At 42.6% G+C, this 22,228-nt stretch overlaps 2 protein-coding genes across 4 annotated transcripts in view; both read right to left on the bottom strand.

Moving 5' to 3' along the window:
* Positions 1–1,269: 1,269 nt before the first annotated feature.
* On the bottom strand, positions 1,270–7,128 carry LOC110514838 (anti-apoptotic protein NR13). Its single transcript, XM_036963424.1, has 3 exons — positions 6,970–7,128; positions 5,523–5,993; positions 1,270–3,003 (listed from the first exon to the last, which is right to left on the bottom strand). The coding sequence occupies exons 1-3, from the start codon at positions 7,096–7,098 to the stop codon at positions 2,881–2,883; spliced, it is 723 nt and encodes a 240-aa protein (XP_036819319.1). The 5' UTR covers positions 7,099–7,128; the 3' UTR covers positions 1,270–2,880.
* A 555-nt stretch (positions 7,129–7,683) lies between these two features.
* The window catches only part of LOC110514837 (guanine nucleotide-binding protein subunit beta-5b), a 54,511-nt gene continuing 39,966 nt past the window's right edge, over positions 7,684–22,228 (bottom strand). For all 3 annotated transcript variants that reach the window (XM_036963421.1, XM_036963422.1, XM_036963423.1), the window contains 4 exons: positions 10,853–10,901; positions 10,204–10,300; positions 8,707–8,873; positions 7,684–7,864 (listed from right to left, as the gene is read on the bottom strand). In XM_036963421.1, the coding sequence (XP_036819316.1) occupies positions 7,853–7,864; positions 8,707–8,873; positions 10,204–10,300; positions 10,853–10,901 (325 nt within the window). In that variant the 3' untranslated portion in view covers positions 7,684–7,852. The remainder of the gene's footprint in view (positions 7,865–8,706; positions 8,874–10,203; positions 10,301–10,852; positions 10,902–22,228) is intronic.

The following is a 22,228-nucleotide window of genomic DNA, read 5'->3' as shown; positions in this document are numbered from 1 at the left end:
TCTGGAACCCCTCCTCCATCCCAGAGACTTTTGGTGACATTAAACAGTCACTCTTAGCCAGAAATCTACTCTGGACAGAGAGACATTGTATGGGAAGCAGTGAAAGGGGGTCAAACCCATTTGCAAGGTTTGCTTGGGGTGAGTGCCGGCTAGTCAGAGAGCCAGGCTTGTGTGTACAGTGTGGGTCAGCAGACAGTGCTGATAGTATAAACAGATTGGAGAAGCAGCAGATAATACTGCTCTTCCCATGGCTCAGGGGTGTGTGTGAGAATAAACATGATAAAAGTGTATATCAGATGGAAAGCCAAAACCGTTAAAAGCCAGCATAACGGAAACTAGTAACGATCATCAAGATGAGATAGTGACACTCTTGAATAACAGAGTCTCAGTCACTATCTGATCTCATCTTGATAGCTAGTAGTTTGTGCTATTTCAGAGTCTGTCACTATCTGATCTCATCTTGATGGGGCAGGCCTCATGCTCCACATCTCGTCTCTCCGATACACTTCTCAGAATTTGAATAAAAAGTGCTGACTTGTGTAACAAGAGACAACTGCAGCGTCCTAGAAGGTTTGCTGTGGCTACGTGTAGAGAACAGCGGTAACCACAGCTTTGTATGTGATGGTGACTAAAGTGCCATTAGTTAAGAGGTTTCAGTCTCTGTCCGTACATCTCATCCTGGTAGACAAGGATAAGACCGAATGGTTACGGCACTGGTCTAATCCCGCCCCCTCACTGACAGACAAGTCTCATCGCTGTAGCGTCACTGAGCGTAGGACTGAATTCTCTGGCTAGGAGAAAACACTGGATTTCCAATTCACCAGAAATACATTTAGCAAAAACTATTGAGACAAATGTGACTCCGTGAAAGACAAAGTTGTGTTTCTCACAGCAATGGCTGTGTTTCTTAGAAGGCTTGTGGTGAGTGTGTAGAGAACAGCAGTAACCACAGCCTTGTATGTGACGGTGACTAAAGTACCATTAGTTGCATCTAAAATAGCAGTAGCTGCAGTTGTGTAACAGGATACAAGTCAGCGCTTTTATTCTGAGAAGAGTATCGGAGAGACGAGATGTGGAGCCGGAGGCCTGCAAGACCATGATGGGGGAGATGAGGGGTAGTGTGTAGGCTGATAAACACTTAGTGACCGTAACAAGAAGTCAGAAAGAGTTCTGAAGTCAAAGTGAAACCAAAAGGACTCCTGGACTATCAGTGTCTTTACCATCCTGCAGTCTCTCACACTCACCTTTAACAAAAGACAGTACTGTAACTCCATGACTGAAACTTTTTATTTAGAAAAAGACATAAATAAGTCACGCACTATAGGGAACAGGGTGCATTTGCAATGCAGACCATGTCTAGTCAATTGGTCTGAGGCAGACATGCTTAATATCATCTCACACTGTAGCACCACTGTCTGTAAAGCCCTGAAAAACATTACATACCATCTCAGACACTGATAGAAACCTACACAGACAGACCAAGGATATTTAACTACAGGCCTGGAGGACCTGAACACTTCTGGTTTTCATCATCTCAGAGACGGGGCCAATCAATTAGCAGGTAGAAAAGAATCGGGCAGTAATGTGGACCTCCGGGCCTGGAGTAGAAGAACCCTGTTTTTATAAACTAGAAATGGATGTCTAACATGACGAGACAGAGAGAAAAAGGTAAACTACAAAATAACAATGAAATCTGCCAAGGGGCAATGCAAAGATGGCAACTTAACATTTTTATTTCATATAAATATAATATATTAATGTATGTTTATTACACTAAAAAATATTCTTGCCACACACACACACACACATTACTTGAAGTAGAAAGGCAAGAGGGACATTCATAAAAACAAGTCAGGACACTAAGCAGTGGACAAAATGATGGGGTTTGTCCCCAAATGCCACCCCATTTCTATATAGGTCAGGGATATTGAAATCTGGACCAACAAGCCAGTTCCACTGTTGATTTTCATTCCTCCCCTCTTACCAGGAACGGCTTTAGACCTGAGACACCAGTTGGGTGCCATTAATGATCAGGTAGAACAGATAAGCAGGACTACGTCAGGCTTGGATTTGAATAGCCCTGAGATAGGGATGAAGTCCCCATTTGAGAAGCAGCCATCCACATCTAAATGGTCATCTGTGTAGCTGCACGGTCAAACAGAATGCAACCAACCACATCTAAATGGTCATCTGTGTAGCTGCACGGTCAAACAGAATGCAACCAACCACATCTAAATGGTCATCTGTGTAGCTGCACGGTCAAACAGAATGCAGCCATCCACATCTAAATGGTCATCTGTGTAGCTGCACGGTCAAACAGAATGCAGCCATCCACATCTAAATGGTCATCTGTGTAGCTGCACGGTCAAACAGAATGCAACCAACCATAGTAGTCCAGTTGTGGTCAACACAACATGTGGTCCCTGTGCTCTCGCTTTGACAAAATACTATATTTTAATAACATAACAGCGGAAAGATATGTAAACTAATAATATTCACATATTCCATCATTTCAGAAGGCCTTTAGTTTGTTGTGGTACAATCTCTAAGTATGACTGAATCATAGAGTTGGTAATAGTTGAAGGTATTACTGCAGACTGAAAGATGTGGAAACATTCAGTTGATGAATGAAACTAAACCATGTAATGGAATCCTGCTTCAGTGTGACACATGGGTGTAACTCACCAGGGGGTGAAGGGGGACATGTCCCATCCACTATTCAAAAAAAGATATTTTGGCCCTAAGTTAGTCTCTCCCCCACCCCTCATTTTCAAGACAGTGTTTTGCCCCTGTTGTGACACCATTTAACCCATTGAAGACCTACCACACGGCCATCACTTTGAAATGAGACTAATGATGCAGCAGGGCTTGTGCTGTGTGTTAGCGGACCAGGAGGAAGGTTAACCCTGCGATGCCCACGCCAGCAGCAGCAAACAGGGCAGTTTTCATGGACGAGTCCTGGTTCACCTCTCTTGCTGTGTGGAAGAACTTACAGAAGCCCTCCTAGAAGAGAGAAGATTAGATCCATATATTTTATTGAACACTTATTCAGGTCACGATGGTGTATCAAAGGACCAGGCTAGAGATCAAAATAAGGAAGTCAAGAAACTTAGTTCAATACTGCTCAAAAAGCCCCATTTCCTCTCGTGTTTTCAGACCGAGAAACAACTGCCTGTGGACAGTCCCTGCTATAACAGACCTGTGTCGTGATTAGTAAGGCAAATCTCAAAATGTGGTTGTGTTCATCAGTCTATTTGTTGTTCTGATCCAGACCCAGCTGGTTGTGTTCATCAGTCTATTTGTTGTTCTGATCCAGACCCAGCTGGTTGTGTTCATCAGTCTATTTGTTGTTCTGATCCAGACCCAGCTGGTTGTGTTCATCAGTCTATTTGTTGTTCTGATCCAGACCCAGCTGGTTGTGTTCATCAGTCTATTTGTTGTTCTGATCCAGACCCAGCTGGTTGTGTTCATCAGTTTATTTGTTGTTCTGATCCAGACACAGCTGGTTGTGTTCATCAGTCTATTTGTTGTTCTGATCCAGACACAGCTGGTTGTGTTCATCAGTCTATTTGTTGTTCTGATCCAGACCCAGCTGGTTGTGTTCATCAGTCTATTTGTTGTTCTGATCCAGACCCAGCTGGTTGTGTTCATCAGTCTATTTGTTGTTCTGATCCAGACCCAGCTGGTTGTGTTCATCAGTCTATTTGTTGTACTGATCCAGACCCAGCTGGTTGTGTTCATCAGTTTATTTGTTGTTCTGATCCAGACCCAGCTGGTTGTGTTCATCAGTCTATTTGTTGTTCTGATCCAGACCCAGCTGGTTGTGTTCATCAGTCTATTTGTTGTTCTGATCCAGACCCAGCTGGTTGTGTTCATCAGTCTATTTGTTGTTCTGATCCAGACCCAGCTGGTTGTGTTCATCAGTCTATTTGTTGTTCTGATCCAGACCCAGCTGGTTGTGTTCATCAGTCTATTTGTTGTACTGATCCAGACCCAGCTGGTTGTGTTCATCAGTCTATTTGTTGTTCTGATCCAGACCCAGCTGGTTGTGTTCATCAGTCTATTTGTTGTTCTGATCCAGACCCAGCTGGTTGTGTTCATCAGTCCATTTGTTGTTCTGATCCAGACTAGTTTTTGAGTATTAACGATTGTTGTGTGCTTGGAGGTCACTATACTGTTACGTTAGAGACGGTACATACGGCTGTTGGGACCAGCTGGCTGGGGGGGGTGGGGGGGTGGGGGTTAATTCACAAAAGCAGTCAACAAATTGAGCTGCAGCTGTGTTGTTGCTACCCCAGCACTACAGTCCTATGTTGTTTTGGAGTACCCCAGTAACCCCACTACCCCTGATCCACTTTATATGACTATACTGGCTGTGTTGACCTTGGACAAACCCGCTTTAAAGTGACAGGTAGACCTTTGACCTCTCAGACAACCAGGGTTTATAGTCCACACCACAGTAAAATCACTCTGTATTGACTGAAGTGTTTCTTTCCACAGCCCGCATACATTTATAAATCTACTGTGACACAACAGCATAAAAAGGCAAATTTGGTGGCCTCCCGGGTGGCGCAGAGTCTCTGTCACACCAGAGACTCTGGGTTCGCGCCCATGGGGTGACGCACAATTGGCCTAGCGTCGTCCGGGTTAGGGAGGGCTTGGCCGGTAGGGATATCCTTGTCTCATCGCGCACCAGCGACTCCTGTGGCGGGCCGGGCGCAGTGCGCACTAACCAAGGTTGCCAGGTGCATGGTGTTTCCTCCAACACATTGGTGCGGCTGGCTTCTGGGTTGGATGCGCGCTGTGTTTCAACCTTCGTCTCTCCCGAGCCCGTACAGGAGTTGTAGCGATGAGACAAGATGGTAGCTACTAAACAAGTGGATACCACGAAATTGGGGAGAGAAAGGGGTTAAAAAAAAAGAATAAAAAAAAAAGGCAAATTTAGGGCCCCAGACACAATTTCAAATTGTGGGAATTCTCCATTGAGGTTCCAGAACTACATTGACACTTTTACAGTAATTTAGTAGACGCTCTTATCCAGAGTGATTTACAGGAGGAATTAAGGCCTTGCTCGAGGGGACATCGACAGATTTTTCACCTAGTTGTCTCGGATTCAAACCAGCAACCTTCCCGTTACTGGCCCAATGTTCTTAACCACTAGGCTACCTTCCGCCCCTAGACTTAATCTGTCTGGGAAACTGTCCCCAATATTGTCATATTTCTTGTACCACAAAAATCCTGCGTTTTAAGCAGTCATTTCTGGATTAGACCAGAACATTGTGTTGGTAGCACAAACACAGCAGCCACATAGCAAGAAGCCACAAGGTGTCTGAAACAGACATTATTGACAATAGAAGGTGTCATTGTCCAACTGTTTCTCTTAGCTTGACAGAGAACTAGTGCTGCTGACATGAGCCCAGATTCCCATCTCTAATTCCCACCAGCTTAATCAATGATCCTGTGTGTGTGCGTGCATATGTGTCCATAAGCGCATGTGTGTGATGCTTACTGCTCAAACCTACCCAGCCTTTGTTCTCCAGCATCCAGTCACTCTTCTCCTCTCCTAGGTAGTCTGCTATGGTCTCCGCCAGTGCCCTGCAGCTCTCCTTCCCCCCCAGCTCCATGCCATTACCCAGCCCCTGGTCTGTGTCCTCTCCCTGTAGTTCTCTGACCAGCACACCAGTGAAGGTGAACAGAGAGACCACCCTCCCCCAGTTCATCTGTCCATCTCCCACCAGCTCCTCCATCACCCTCCTCAGACAGGCGCAGGGGTCCGGCCCGCATTGGCACAGGAAGCTGTGTGCCAGGGCATGGAAGCGGGCCCGGTGCTTGGCCTCCATGTCCCGGGCCTGGCGCCGCATGGCTGCAGCCGAGTCGCTGGGAGGAGGACCAGGCGGGGCTTTCCGGGACCCACTGGCAGGGATAATACTGCAGACAGACAGGTAGTCCTCTGCTATTGCCAGGGTTTCTTTCCACAGCCCGCATGACATGGTCTACAGGAAGACATACAGTTAATACATCATCTATAGCCTATATATCAGAAAGGGCCTCTGCTACAGTTTTTTTCCACAGGCAGCACGACATGATAAATACAGGAAACACTATCAATACATTATCACATGCAGTTCATTTCTCACAGCCCACACTGCAGGGGCTAGACTATAGAGGAAACATTCTCAATATTCATATTGTTATGCCTAAAAGGTAATACATTATACAGCAGGCTTCACTCCACAACCCACCCTACATGGTCTATTGGAAACAACCTCAATCTAATCCTAAAGAGGTGACATCCTCTGTGCAATACCAAGTAGAGGCTTGTACTCAAAACTGAAAGCAAAGCTACGTTTTCCAATGAGCTGCATAGACCACATAGCAAGCTTGAACTAATCTGTAAATAGAACGGTACACAGTTGGCTAGGTAGCTTTGTAACTAGCTAGCTAAATAACTGGCTATGTGAGCAAGCCAGTCAAATCTAATTTAAGAGCCCTTTAAGTCTGGATTAATTCAGGACGAGGCATGAAAGAGGGTTGTAGCTAGAGCTAATACGTTAGCTAGCTACAGTACCGTATAAAGAAAATTGAATTGACTTGAACATTGACATATTTGTACTTGTCACACACATCGCAATCTAGCTAGCTAAATTAACGTTAAGTGGTTGGATTGTTTTACATTTTCTTGTCACCATCAACATTGGAAAATAGATAACCAGTCATGGTTTGGATATGAGTAAGTAGGGCTTCTCGCGAACGTTAGACATTTCTGGCTAGCAGCTGAAAGCTAACTAGTGTAGTACTGATTGACACAAAGGACCAGAGAAACCAAGGCAGCGAACAACATCAGTGGCTCAAACCGCATCGATCCATTCACTCAATCTGTAAAACCGAAGCTTGATACGCTTATCCAAGAATAGTTGAAGAAAAATAAATCGCATATTCTAGGTAGGAAAAAGTTAACAAAAAGCTCACCCTCCCAGCGATCAGACTGCTTTCTCCACGTACAGACGGAAGGAGGATCGCTGTCATCAACCGTATTTCCGCCTCACCAGGCTCTCGCCAGACTTTATACTCACTAAGCAACGTCACAAAAAATGGCATTTCCCTGAATTGTATTGTTCCGCTAGAAGAGAATCAGATGTCATGGAAATAACGTTACCTGTCTCCATATCATCATCCTCTTCGTCATTTCCATCATAACCATAGGATAAAACAAACTTGTAAGACACCAGTAATCAATAATTTAAATAAAATGTATTTATTTCACAAGAAGACTATGATTACAAATGAACAATACTTCAAACACTCCCTCTTTCTCCCTCTGGCTAGCCACAGTCTATGGCCTGGTTTTATATAACAGTAGTATTGCGCTTTAGATCTGAGCAAGTTACAACCTGGGCAGGTCTAATTGACTGGTAAACTACAGACTGTGAAGCAGGTTTAAAGGGGGACTAGAGAGCATAAAAACGGCAGTGAGTTAGCTTCTATACAGGAAAGTCAGTACTGCATGGCATTGGCTAGGACCTGCTGTAGAGGAAAACTGCTCAACTGACTTTAGTAATACAATAGTAATAATAATTGTAATACTGCTCATAATAAAGCTTTAGGACCTCATTGACCTGATGAGCATTTGGTATAGTCCAACTTCAGTCAAACAAATAGTCTCTGTGAGTCAAACCTAGATAGTTTATTATTGTGTGTAACTGAATATAGTTTCTATGGGCAGACTCTTTCTGCGGCAGGGTGTGCTCCATGGGCACTCTGGGTCGACTGGTCACATGACTCTGGTCCTGACCCTTAACCTCTGACCCCTGACTTCCAGGGGTTCAGTCTCGCTCTGATGACATCAGCAGCTCTAGGCCCAGATCTGTTCGAGAAAGAGCACAGAACATCAGATTGTATTCAATAAGACATTTAAACAACAGCACTTGTCAAAAAGTATATTACAGGTACCCGGTGCAGACCCCAAAGAGCAGGCAGCAGCATAGTGACAATGAAAAACTCCCTGGAAGGAAGAAACCTTGATAGAAATCAGATTTTTGGGGAGATGGAGAATCCCCCTTTGTCAGACCGGTGTAGATTATGAGGCAGAGCAACTCGGAGGAGAAGTGGCCCTGTGTGGCTCTGTTGGTAGAGCGTGGCACTTGTAACACCAGGGTCTTGCAACGCCAGGGTTGTGGGTTTAATTCCCACGGGGAATCAGTATGGGGGGGGAGTATGAAAATGTATGCATCCACTAAGTCGCTCTGAATAAACATGTCTGCTAAAATGATGTAGGTGAGATCACCAGAGGGAAGTCTATGGCTGTGTTACTATACTTCCACAGACATTAATGAACAACAACTACTACAGTATCTCTCAGTGGTGGTTTCCGCATCCTATATTGTGGCTGTGCCTGTAGTGGAAAACAGAAGTATGTACTGTGGGGATAGTCTGACGCATGACTCTGCAGAACCAGGGTTTTCCACAAATAGGTACTCTCAGCCTCTCCCCCTCTCTCTAGCCCATGTTGTATCACATCTGGCCGTGATTGGGAGTCCCAAAGGGCGGCGCACAATTAGCCCAGCGTTGGCCGGGGTAGGCCGTCATTGTAAATAAGAATTTGTTCTTAACTGACTTGCCTAGTTAAATAAAAAAAAATTTTTTAAAATAAGGTGTTGTCCCTCCTTGTTTCAGCTCCCTTCCGACCCCCCTACCCTCTTGTCTCACCCGTAGAGTGTTGTCCCAGGACCCAGAGCAGAAAGCAGTTCCATCAGGAGAGACTCTGAGTGAGCTGACTCTGTTCTCATGACCAAACAGGATGGCTACTCTGGTCCCCTTCAGGACGTCCCACACATTGATGGTGTAGTCATTATAGCCAGCAAACAACAGACGACCTGGAGGAGGGGTGGAGAGAGAGAGAGAGAAAGATGGATACAGAGATAAAGGGGTAGAAAGGGTCAGATTCTAGAATATTCTCCAATATGCTGGAGGACATCACAGAACAGATGTATTACAGTTTAAAATGCATTTGACAGAGGCTAATAGAGTGGATATAATGAATAATCAATCACCTCTAAGTTACATGGAATCCAGTTTTGGTAAAAATGTAGTAAAACTCCAGATGGCAGAGTGGTAATTCCCTTTCCCACATCTCAACTGCATTAAATTCCCCTCTTGGCTGAAGTGTGATCTCTATCACAAGTTTGATAATAAACTGTCATCTTTATACAGCCATATAAAAACTAATACTAAAGACTTTGTACCTCTACAATTATATAACACACAGAGGAATAACATTTTTGGGGATAGAATCCAGTCTCGGCCTACACACAAAATCAGATAAGATCAAATTTATTTCACCTTTATTTAACCAGGTAGGCAAGTTGAGAAAAAGTTATCATTTACAATTGCGATAAAGCAAAGCAGTTCGACACATACAACGACACAGAATTACACATGGAGTAAAACAAACATACAGTCAATAATACAGTATAAACAAGTCTATATACGGTGTGAGCAAATGAGGTGAGATAAGGGAGGTAAAGGCAAAAAAAAGGCCATGGTGGCAAGGTAAATACAATATAGCAAGTAAAACACTGGAATGGTAGATTTGCAGTGGAAGAATGTGCAAAGTAGAAATAAAAATACTGGTGTGCAAAGGAGCAAAATAAATAAATAAATTAAATAAATACAGTAGGGAAAGAGGTAGTTGTTTGGGCTAAATTATAGATGGGCTATGTACATGTGCAGTAATCTGTGAGCTGCTCTGACAGTTGGTGCTTAAAGCTAGTGAGGGACATAAGTGTTTCCAGTTTCAGTGATTTTTGATAAATAAAATCCCTTGACCGCTATAAAGGCCGTGGCAGTATATCTATTGCATCATCACACCCGGTAAGAAAGAAAGTGAAAGAGGCAAAGTGAAGATAGGAAAGATTGCCTGGCACAACATCCAATAATAACACAACAACACCAGGAAATGTCCAACAGCATTATTGGAAATGTCCAACAGCATTATTGTAAATGTCCAACAGCATTATTGGAAATGTCCAACAGCATTATTGTAAATGTCCAACAGCATTATTGTAAATGTCCAACAGCATTATTGTAAATGTGTTCATGATCAGGGGACCAAAAGATGTTTAGTTGACTCTAGTCTCTGTTGAGAGGAAGCTAATAAAGAGGTATTATCTGTCAAACGGTTGCTGACTATTGTCCACATCTTACCACTAAGAGAGAAGTCGACACTGGCGGCTCCAAACATTATGCTGTCTTTGGAGTAGATGGACACCTCCCGATCAGCCCTGAGATCAAACAGACGGCACTGGAACACACAGACAATCAATGGGACATTTTGATTAGATGTTTTATTTAACCCATTACATGCTAGTTGTTGTTTCTGTCTGTGCTGTGAACTCAAAGGCCCAGCATATTTCCTAATGAGAGACAAAGTTACATTGTAATTTTCCCATGATGTACAATAAAGTTATATCGTAATGTATTGTATTTTTCCTCCTTGGCCTGAATAACACTTCTTAATACAAACCTGTGTAGTAATGTAAAACAGTGGGATGCTTTGACACATGGACTGTATGATGTGAAAGAGCGGTCTTTGACCAGTGACATCACACTAAGATAATCAATTCTCTCCCAGAGATTCTGTTAACTGAACGGTGTTATTGAGACAGAGTGTCCGACTGCCACACACAACCCACAGAATCACATCAAAGGTCCATCATCTGTCCAGTGACACCCTATTCCCTTTATAGGGCACTACCTTTGATTAGAGCTTTTTGGCTGCAACTCTGTGGCTTTGTTCAAGAGTAGTGCACTAAGTAGGGTGTATAAGTGTGCTATAAGTGTGTTATAAACTCACGGTAGAGTCGTCAGAAGCAGAGGCAAAAGCATCGCCACTGGGGTAGTACCTGGAGAGAGAGAGCGAGAGAGAGGGAGAGCGATAGCGAGAAAGAGAGAGTGTGAGAGGAGTAAAAAGGTTGATGTGTGCACTAAGCTGTATGAAAGCCTAGTGGTTAGAGCATTGGGCCAGTAACCGAAAGGTTGCTAGATCGAATCCCTGAGCTGACAAGGTAAAAATCTGTCGTTCTACCCCTGAACAAGGCAGTTAACCCACTGTTCCTAGGCCGTCATTGTAAATAAGAATTGGTTCTTAACTGACTTGCCTAGTTAAATAAAGGTTAAATAGAAAACAATAATAAAAAGGGTTAGGTTTAGGGTTGATGGATGCTGTTAGCTGTACTGTAGAGATTATGTGGATACTATAAGGATAGGTGATCTGTAGACAGTGAAGCTGTGTAAAGGGTTAGGTTTAGGGTTGATGGATGCTGTACTGTAGAGATTATGTGGATACTATAAGGATAGGTGATCTGTAGACAGTGAAGCTGTGTAAAGGGTTAGGTTTAGGGTTGATGGATGCTGTTAGCTGTACTGTAGAGATTATGTGGATACTATAAGGGATAGGTGATCTGTAGACAGTGAAGCTGTGTAAAGGGTTAGGTTTAGGGTTGATGGATGCTGTTAGCTGTACTGTAGAGATTATGTGGATACTATAAGGATAGGTGATCTGTAGACAGTGAAGCTGTGTAAAGGGTTAGGTTTAGGGTTGATGGATGCTGTTAGCTGTACTGTAGAGATTATGTGGATACTATAAGGGATAGGTGATCTGTAGACAGTGAAGCTGTGTAAAGGGTTAGGTTTAGGGTTGATGGATGCTGTACTGTAGAGATTATGTGGATACTATAAGGGATAGGTGATCTGTAGACAGTGAAGCTGTGTAAAGGGTTAGGTTTAGGGTTGATGGATGCTGTTAGCTGTACTGTAGAGATTATGTGGATACTATAAGGGATAGGTGATCTGTAGACAGTGAAGCTGTGTAAAGGGTTAGGTTTAGGGTTGATGGATGCTGTTAGCTGTACTGTAGAGATTATGTGGATACTATAAGGGATAGGTGATCTGTAGACAGTGAAGCTGTGTAAAGGGTTAGGTTTAGGGTTGATGGATGCTGTACTGTAGAGATTATGTGGATACTATAAGGGATAGGTGATCTGTAGACAGTGAAGCTGTGTAAAGGGTTAGGTTTAGGGTTGATGGATGCTGTACTGTAGAGATTATGTGGATACTATAAGGGATAGGGGATCTGTAGACAGTGAAGCTGTGTAAAGGGTTAGGTTTAGGGTTGATGGATGCTGTTAGCTGTACTGTAGAGATTATGTGGATACTATAAGGGATAGGTGATCTGTAGACAGTGAAGCTGTGTAAAGGGTTAGGTTTAGGGTTGATGGATGCTGTACTGTAGAGATTATGTGGATACTATAAGGATAGGTGATCTGTAGACAGTGAAGCTGTATAAAGGGTTAGGTTTAGGGTTGATGGATGCTGTACTGTAGAGATTATGTGGATACTATAAGGATAGGTGATCTGTAGACAGTGAAGCTGTGTAAAGGGTTAGGTTTAGGGTCGATGGATGCTGTTAGCTGTACTGTAGAGATTATGTGGATACTATAAGGGATAGGTGATCTGTAGACAGTGAAGCTGTGTAAAGGGTTAGGTTTAGGGTTGATGGATGCTGTACTGTAGAGATTATGTGGATACTATAAGGGATAGGTGATCTGTAGACAGTGAAACTGTGTAAAGGGTTAGGTTTAGGGTCGATGGATGCTGTACTGTAGAGATTATGTGGATACTATAAGGATAGGTGATCTGTAGACAGTGAAGCTGTGTAAAGGGTTAGGTTTAGGGTCGATGGATGCTGTACTGTAGAGATTATGTGGATACTATAAGGATAGGGGATCTGTAGACAGTGAAGCTGTGTAAAGGGTTAGGTTTAGGGTTGATGGATGCTGTACTGTAGAGATTATGTGGATACTATAAGGATAGGTGATCTGTAGACAGTGAAGCTGTGTAAAGGGTTAGGTTTAGGGTTGATGGATGCTGTTAGCTTTACTGTAGAGATTATGTGGATACTATAAGGATAGGTGATCTGTAGACAGTGAAGCTGTGTAAAGGGTTAGGTTTAGGGTTGATGGATGCTGTACTGTAGAGATTATGTGGATACTATAAGGGATAGGTGATCTGTAGACAGTGAAGCTGTGTAAAGGGTTAGGTTTAGGGTTGATGGATGCTGTTAGCTGTACTGTAGAGATTATGTGGATACTATAAGGGATAGGGGATCTGTAGACAGTGAAGCTGTGTAAAGGGTTAGGTTTAGGGTCGATGGATGCTGTACTGTAGAGATTATGTGGATACTATAAGGGATAGGTGATCTGTAGACAGTGAAGCTGTGTAAAGGGTTAGGTTTAGGGTTGATGGATGCTGTACTGTAGAGATTATGTGGATACTATAAGGATAGGTGATCTGTAGACAGTGAAGCTGTGTAAAGGGTTAGGTTTAGGGTTGATGGATGCTGTTAGCTGTACTGTAGAGATTATGTGGATACTATAAGGGATAGGGGATCTGTAGACAGTGAAGCTGTGTAAAGGGTTAGGTTTAGGGTTGATGGATGCTGTTAGCTGTACTGTAGAGATTATGTGGATACTATAAGGATAGGTGATCTGTAGACAGTGAAGCTGTGTAAAGGGTTAGGTTTAGGGTTGATGGATGCTGTACTGTAGAGATTATGTGGATACTATAAGGATAGGTGATCTGTAGACAGTGAAGCTGTGTAAAGGGTTAGGTTTAGGGTTGATGGATGCTGTACTGTAGAGATTATGTGGATACTATAAGGATAGGTGATCTGTAGACAGTGAAGCTGTGTAAAGGGTTAGGTTTAGGGTTGATGGATGCTGTTAGCTGTACTGTAGAGATTATGTGGATACTATAAGGATAGGTGATCTGTAGACAGTGAAGCTGTGTAAAGGGTTAGGTTTAGGGTTGATGGATGCTGTACTGTAGAGATTATGTGGATACTATAAGGGATAGGTGATCTGTAGACAGTGAAGCTGTGTAAAGGGTTAGGTTTAGGGTTGATGGATGCTGTTAGCTGTACTGTAGAGATTATGTGGATACTATAAGGGATAGGGGATCTGTAGACAGTGAAGCTGTGTAAAGGGTTAGGTTTAGGGTTGATGGATGCTGTTAGCTGTACTGTAGAGATTATGTGGATACTATAAGGATAGGGGATCTGTAGACAGTGAAGCTGTGTAAAGGGTTAGGTTTAGGGTTGATGGATGCTGTTAGCTGTACTGTAGAGATTATGTGGATACTATAAGGATAGGTGATCTGTAGACAGTGAAGCTGTGTAAAGGGTTAGGTTTAGGGTTGATGGATGCTGTACTGTAGAGATTATGTGGATACTATAAGGATAGGTGATCTATAGACAGTGAAGCTGTGTAAAGGGTTAGGTTTAGGGTTGATGGATGCTGTACTGTAGAGATTATGTGGATACTATAAGGATAGGTGATCTGTAGACAGTGAAGCTGTGTAAAGGGTTAGGTTTAGGGTTGATGGATGCTGTACTGTAGAGATTATGTGGATACTATAAGGGATAGGTGATCTGTAGACAGTGAAGCTGTGTAAAGGGTTAGGTTTAGGGTCGATGGATGCTGTACTGTAGAGATTATGTGGATACTATAAGGATAGGGGATCTGTAGACAGTGAAGCTGTGTAAAGGGTTAGGTTTAGGGTTGATGGATGCTGTTAGCTGTACTGTAGAGATTATGTGGATACTATAAGGATAGGGGATCTGTAGACAGTGAAGCTGTGTAAAGGGTTAGGTTTAGGGTTGATGGATGCTGTTAGCTGTACTGTAGAGATTATGTGGATACTATAAGGATAGGGGATCTGTAGACAGTGAAGCTGTGTAAAGGGTTAGGTTTAGGGTCGATGGATGCTGTTAGCTGTACTGTAGAGATTATGTGGATACTATAAGGGATAGGGGATCTGTAGACAGTGAAGCTGTGTAAAGGGTTAGGTTTAGGGTCGATGGATGCTGTACTGTAGAGATTATGTGGATACTATAAGGATAGGTGATCTGTAGACAGTGAAGCTGTGTAAAGGGTTAGGTTTAGGGTTGATGGATGCTGTACTATAGAGATTATGTGGATACTATAAGGATAGGTGATCTGTAGATAGTGAAGCTGTGTAAAGGGTTAGGTTTAGGGTTGATGGATGCTGTTAGCTGTACTGTAGAGATTATGTGGATACTATAAGGGATAGGTGATCTGTAGACAGTGAAGATGTGTAAAGGGTTAGGTTTAGGGTTGATGGATGCTGTACTGTAGAGATTATGTGGATACTATAAGGGATAGGTGATCTGTAGACAGTGAAGCTGTGTAAAGGGTTAGGTTTAGGGTTGATGGATGCTGTACTGTAGAAATTATGTGGATACTATAAGGGATAGGTGATCTGTAGACAGTGAAGATGTGTAAAGGGTTAGGTTTAGGGTTGATGGATGCTGTACTGTAGAGATTATGTGGATACTATAAGGATAGGTGATCTGTAGACAGTGAAGCTGTGTAAAGGGTTAGGTTTAGGGTTGATGGATGCTGTTAGCTGTACTGTAGAGATTATGTGGATACTATAAGGATAGGTGATCTGTAGACAGTGAAGCTGTGTAAAGGGTTAGGTTTAGGGTTGATGGATGCTGTTAGCTGTACTGTAGAGATTATGTGGATACTATAAGGATAGGGGATCTGTAGACAGTGAAGCTGTGTAAAGGGTTAGGTTTAGGGTTGATGGATGCTGTACTGTAGAGATTATGTGGATACTATAAGGATAGGTGATCTGTAGACAGTGAAGCTGTGTAAAGGGTTAGGTTTAGGGTTGATGGATGCTGTACTGTAGAGATTATGTGGATACTATAAGGGATAGGTGATCTGTAGACAGTGAAGCTGTGTAAAGGGTTAGGTTTAGGGTTGATGGATGCTGTACTGTAGAGATTATGTGGATACTATAAGGGATAGGGGATCTGTAGACAGTGAAGCTGTATAAAGGGTTAGGTTTAGGGTTGATGGATGCTGTACTGTAGAGATTATGTGGATACTATAAGGATAGGTGATCTGTAGACAGTGAAGCTGTGTAAAGGGTTAGGTTTAGGGTTGATGGATGCTGTTAGCTGTACTGTAGAGATTATGTGGATACTATAAGGGATAGGGGATCTGTAGACAGTGAAGCTGTGTAAAGGGTTAGGTTTAGGGTCGATGGATGCTGTACTGTAGAGATTATGTGGATACTATAAGGATAGGTGATCTGTAGACAGTGAAGCTGTGTAAAGGGTTAGGTTTAGGGTTGATGGATGCTGTACTGTAGAGATTATGTGGATACTATAAGGATAGGTGATCTGTAGACAGTGAAGCTGTGTAAAGGGTTAGGTTTAGGGTTGATGGATGCTGTTAGCTGTACTGTAGAGATTATGTGGATACTATAAGGATAGGTGATCTGTAGACAGTGAAGCTGTGTAAAGGGTTAGGTTTAGGGTTGATGGATGCTGTACTGTAGAGATTATGTGGATACTATAAGGGATAGGTGATCTGTAGACAGTGAAGCTGTGTAAAGGGTTAGGTTTAGGGTTGATGGATGCTGTTAGCTGTACTGTAGAGATTATGTGGATACTATAAGGGATAGGGGATCTGTAGACAGTGAAGCTGTGTAAAGGGTTAGGTTTAGGGTTGATGGATGCTGTTAGCTGTACTGTAGAGATTATGTGGATACTATAAGGATAGGGGATCTGTAGACAGTGAAGCTGTGTAAAGGGTTAGGTTTAGGGTTGATGGATGCTGTTAGCTGTACTGTAGAGATTATGTGGATACTATAAGGATAGGTGATCTGTAGACAGTGAAGCTGTGTAAAGGGTTAGGTTTAGGGTTGATGGATGCTGTACTGTAGAGATTATGTGGATACTATAAGGATAGGTGATCTATAGACAGTGAAGCTGTGTAAAGGGTTAGGTTTAGGGTTGATGGATGCTGTACTGTAGAGATTATGTGGATACTATAAGGATAGGTGATCTGTAGACAGTGAAGCTGTGTAAAGGGTTAGGTTTAGGGTTGATGGATGCTGTACTGTAGAGATTATGTGGATACTATAAGGGATAGGTGATCTGTAGACAGTGAAGCTGTGTAAAGGGTTAGGTTTAGGGTCGATGGATGCTGTACTGTAGAGATTATGTGGATACTATAAGGATAGGGGATCTGTAGACAGTGAAGCTGTGTAAAGGGTTAGGTTTAGGGTTGATGGATGCTGTTAGCTGTACTGTAGAGATTATGTGGATACTATAAGGATAGGGGATCTGTAGACAGTGAAGCTGTGTAAAGGGTTAGGTTTAGGGTTGATGGATGCTGTTAGCTGTACTGTAGAGATTATGTGGATACTATAAGGATAGGGGATCTGTAGACAGTGAAGCTGTGTAAAGGGTTAGGTTTAGGGTCGATGGATGCTGTTAGCTGTACTGTAGAGATTATGTGGATACTATAAGGGATAGGGGATCTGTAGACAGTGAAGCTGTGTAAAGGGTTAGGTTTAGGGTCGATGGATGCTGTACTGTAGAGATTATGTGGATACTATAAGGATAGGTGATCTGTAGACAGTGAAGCTGTGTAAAGGGTTAGGTTTAGGGTTGATGGATGCTGTACTATAGAGATTATGTGGATACTATAAGGATAGGTGATCTGTAGATAGTGAAGCTGTGTAAAGGGTTAGGTTTAGGGTTGATGGATGCTGTTAGCTGTACTGTAGAGATTATGTGGATACTATAAGGGATAGGTGATCTGTAGACAGTGAAGATGTGTAAAGGGTTAGGTTTAGGGTTGATGGATGCTGTACTGTAGAGATTATGTGGATACTATAAGGGATAGGTGATCTGTAGACAGTGAAGCTGTGTAAAGGGTTAGGTTTAGGGTTGATGGATGCTGTACTGTAGAGATTATGTGGATACTATAAGGGATAGGTGATCTGTAGACAGTGAAGATGTGTAAAGGGTTAGGTTTAGGGTTGATGGATGCTGTACTGTAGAGATTATGTGGATACTATAAGGATAGGTGATCTGTAGACAGTGAAGCTGTGTAAAGGGTTAGGTTTAGGGTTGATGGATGCTGTTAGCTGTACTGTAGAGATTATGTGGATACTATAAGGATAGGTGATCTGTAGACAGTGAAGCTGTGTAAAGGGTTAGGTTTAGGGTTGATGGATGCTGTTAGCTGTACTGTAGAGATTATGTGGATACTATAAGGATAGGGGATCTGTAGACAGTGAAGCTGTGTAAAGGGTTAGGTTTAGGGTTGATGGATGCTGTACTGTAGAGATTATGTGGATACTATAAGGATAGGTGATCTGTAGACAGTGAAGCTGTGTAAAGGGTTAGGTTTAGGGTTGATGGATGCTGTACTGTAGAGATTATGTGGATACTATAAGGGATAGGTGATCTGTAGACAGTGAAGCTGTGTAAAGGGTTAGGTTTAGGGTTGATGGATGCTGTACTGTAGAGATTATGTGGATACTATAAGGGATAGGGGATCTGTAGACAGTGAAGCTGTATAAAGGGTTAGGTTTAGGGTTGATGGATGCTGTACTGTAGAGATTATGTGGATACTATAAGGATAGGTGATCTGTAGACAGTGAAGCTGTGTAAAGGGTTAGGTTTAGGGTTGATGGATGCTGTTAGCTGTACTGTAGAGATTATGTGGATACTATAAGGGATAGGGGATCTGTAGACAGTGAAGCTGTGTAAAGGGTTAGGTTTAGGGTCGATGGATGCTGTACTGTAGAGATTATGTGGATACTATAAGGGATAGGGGATCTGTAGACAGTGAAGCTGTGTAAAGGGTTAGGTTTAGGGTTGATGGATGCTGTACTGTAGAGATTATGTGGATACTATAAGGGATAGGTGATCTGTAGACAGTGAAGCTGTGTAAAGGGTTAGGTTTAGGGTTGATGGATGCTGTTAGCTGTACTGTAGAGATTATGTGGATACTATAAGGGATAGGGGATCTGTAGACAGTGAAGCTGTGTAAAGGGTTAGGTTTAGGGTTGATGGATGCTGTTAGCTGTACTGTAGAGATTATGTGGATACTATAAGGATAGGGGATCTGTAGACAGTGAAGCTGTGTAAAGGGTTAGGTTTAGGGTTGATGGATGCTGTTAGCTGTACTGTAGAGATTATGTGGATACTATAAGGATAGGTGATCTGTAGACAGTGAAGCTGTGTAAAGGGTTAGGTTTAGGGTTGATGGATGCTGTACTGTAGAGATTATGTGGATACTATAAGGATAGGTGATCTATAGACAGTGAAGCTGTGTAAAGGGTTAGGTTTAGGGTTGATGGATGCTGTACTGTAGAGATTATGTGGATACTATAAGGATAGGTGATCTGTAGACAGTGAAGCTGTGTAAAGGGTTAGGTTTAGGGTTGATGGATGCTGTACTGTAGAGATTATGTGGATACTATAAGGGATAGGTGATCTGTAGACAGTGAAGCTGTGTAAAGGGTTAGGTTTAGGGTCGATGGATGCTGTACTGTAGAGATTATGTGGATACTATAAGGATAGGGGATCTGTAGACAGTGAAGCTGTGTAAAGGGTTAGGTTTAGGGTTGATGGATGCTGTTAGCTGTACTGTAGAGATTATGTGGATACTATAAGGATAGGGGATCTGTAGACAGTGAAGCTGTGTAAAGGGTTAGGTTTAGGGTTGATGGATGCTGTTAGCTGTACTGTAGAGATTATGTGGATACTATAAGGATAGGGGATCTGTAGACAGTGAAGCTGTGTAAAGGGTTAGGTTTAGGGTCGATGGATGCTGTTAGCTGTACTGTAGAGATTATGTGGATACTATAAGGGATAGGGGATCTGTAGACAGTGAAGCTGTGTAAAGGGTTAGGTTTAGGGTCGATGGATGCTGTACTGTAGAGATTATGTGGATACTATAAGGATAGGTGATCTGTAGACAGTGAAGCTGTGTAAAGGGTTAGGTTTAGGGTTGATGGATGCTGTACTATAGAGATTATGTGGATACTATAAGGATAGGTGATCTGTAGATAGTGAAGCTGTGTAAAGGGTTAGGTTTAGGGTTGATGGATGCTGTTAGCTGTACTGTAGAGATTATGTGGATACTATAAGGGATAGGTGATCTGTAGACAGTGAAGATGTGTAAAGGGTTAGGTTTAGGGTTGATGGATGCTGTACTGTAGAGATTATGTGGATACTATAAGGGATAGGTGATCTGTAGACAGTGAAGCTGTGTAAAGGGTTAGGTTTAGGGTTGATGGATGCTGTACTGTAGAGATTATGTGGATACTATAAGGGATAGGTGATCTGTAGACAGTGAAGATGTGTAAAGGGTTAGGTTTAGGGTTGATGGATGCTGTACTGTAGAGATTATGTGGATACTATAAGGATAGGTGATCTGTAGACAGTGAAGCTGTGTAAAGGGTTAGGTTTAGGGTTGATGGATGCTGTTAGCTGTACTGTAGAGATTATGTGGATACTATAAGGATAGGTGATCTGTAGACAGTGAAGCTGTGTAAAGGGTTAGGTTTAGGGTTGATGGATGCTGTTAGCTGTACTGTAGAGATTATGTGGATACTATAAGGATAGGGGATCTGTAGACAGTGAAGCTGTGTAAAGGGTTAGGTTTAGGGTTGATGGATGCTGTACTGTAGAGATTATGTGGATACTATAAGGATAGGTGATCTGTAGACAGTGAAGCTGTGTAAAGGGTTAGGTTTAGGGTTGATGGATGCTGTACTGTAGAGATTATGTGGATACTATAAGGGATAGGTGATCTGTAGACAGTGAAGCTGTGTAAAGGGTTAGGTTTAGGGTTGATGGATGCTGTACTGTAGAGATTATGTGGATACTATAAGGGATAGGGGATCTGTAGACAGTGAAGCTGTATAAAGGGTTAGGTTTAGGGTTGATGGATGCTGTACTGTAGAGATTATGTGGATACTATAAGGATAGGTGATCTGTAGACAGTGAAGCTGTGTAAAGGGTTAGGTTTAGGGTTGATGGATGCTGTTAGCTGTACTGTAGAGATTATGTGGATACTATAAGGGATAGGGGATCTGTAGACAGTGAAGCTGTGTAAAGGGTTAGGTTTAGGGTCGATGGATGCTGTACTGTAGAGATTATGTGGATACTATAAGGGATAGGGGATCTGTAGACAGTGAAGCTGTGTAAAGGGTTAGGTTTAGGGTTGATGGATGCTGTACTGTAGAGATTATGTGGATACTATAAGGGATAGGTGATCTGTAGACAGTGAAGCTGTGTAAAGGGTTAGGTTTAGGGTTGATGGATGCTGTTAGCTGTACTGTAGAGATTATGTGGATACTATAAGGATAGGGGATCTGTAGACAGTGAAGCTGTGTAAAGGGTTAGGTTTAGGGTTGATGGATGCTGTTAGCTGTACTGCAGAGATTATGTGGATACTATAAGGGATAGGTGATCTGTAGACAGTGAAGCTGTGTAAAGGGTTAGGTTTAGGGTTGATGGATGCTGTACTGTAGAGATTATGTGGATACTATAAGGGATAGGGGATCTGTAGACAGTGAAGCTGTGTAAAGGGTTAGGTTTAGGGTTGATGGATGCTGTACTGTAGAGATTATGTGGATACTATAAGGATAGGTGATCTGTAGACAGTGAAGCTGTATAAAGGGTTAGGTTTAGGGTTGATGGATGCTGTACTGTAGAGATTATGTGGATACTATCAGGGATAGGTGATCTGTAGACAGTGAAGCTGTGTAAAGGGTTAGGTTTAGGGTTGATGGATGCTGTACTGTAGAGATTATGTGGATACTATAAGGGATAGGTGATCTGTAGACAGTGAAGCTGTGTAAAGGGTTAGGTTTAGGGTTGATGGATGCTGTACTGTAGAGATTATGTGGATACTATAAGGGATAGGTGATCTGTAGACAGTGAAGCTGTGTAAAGGGTTAGGTTTAGGGTTGATGGATGCTGTTAGCTGTACTGTAGAGATTATGTGGATACTATAAGGGATAGGGGATCTGTAGACAGTGAAGCTGTGTAAAGGGTTAGGTTTAGGGTTGATGGATGCTGTTAGCTGTACTGTAGAGATTATGTGGATACTATAAGGGATAGGGGATCTGTAGACAGTGAAGCTGTGTAAAGGGTTAGGTTTAGGGTTGATGGATGCTGTTAGCTGTACTGTAGAGATTATGTGGATACTATAAGGGATAGGGGATCTGTAGACAGTGAAGCTGTGTAAAGGGTTAGGTTTAGGGTTGATGGATGCTGTTAGCTGTACTGTAGAGATTATGTGGATACTATAAGGATAGGGGATCTGTA

The sequence above is a fragment of the Oncorhynchus mykiss genome, chromosome 26, assembly GCF_013265735.2.
Source record: "Oncorhynchus mykiss isolate Arlee chromosome 26, USDA_OmykA_1.1, whole genome shotgun sequence".
NCBI classification, from domain to species: Eukaryota; Metazoa; Chordata; class Actinopteri; order Salmoniformes; family Salmonidae; genus Oncorhynchus; species Oncorhynchus mykiss.
This window is presented reverse-complemented; position numbering and strand designations above follow the sequence as displayed.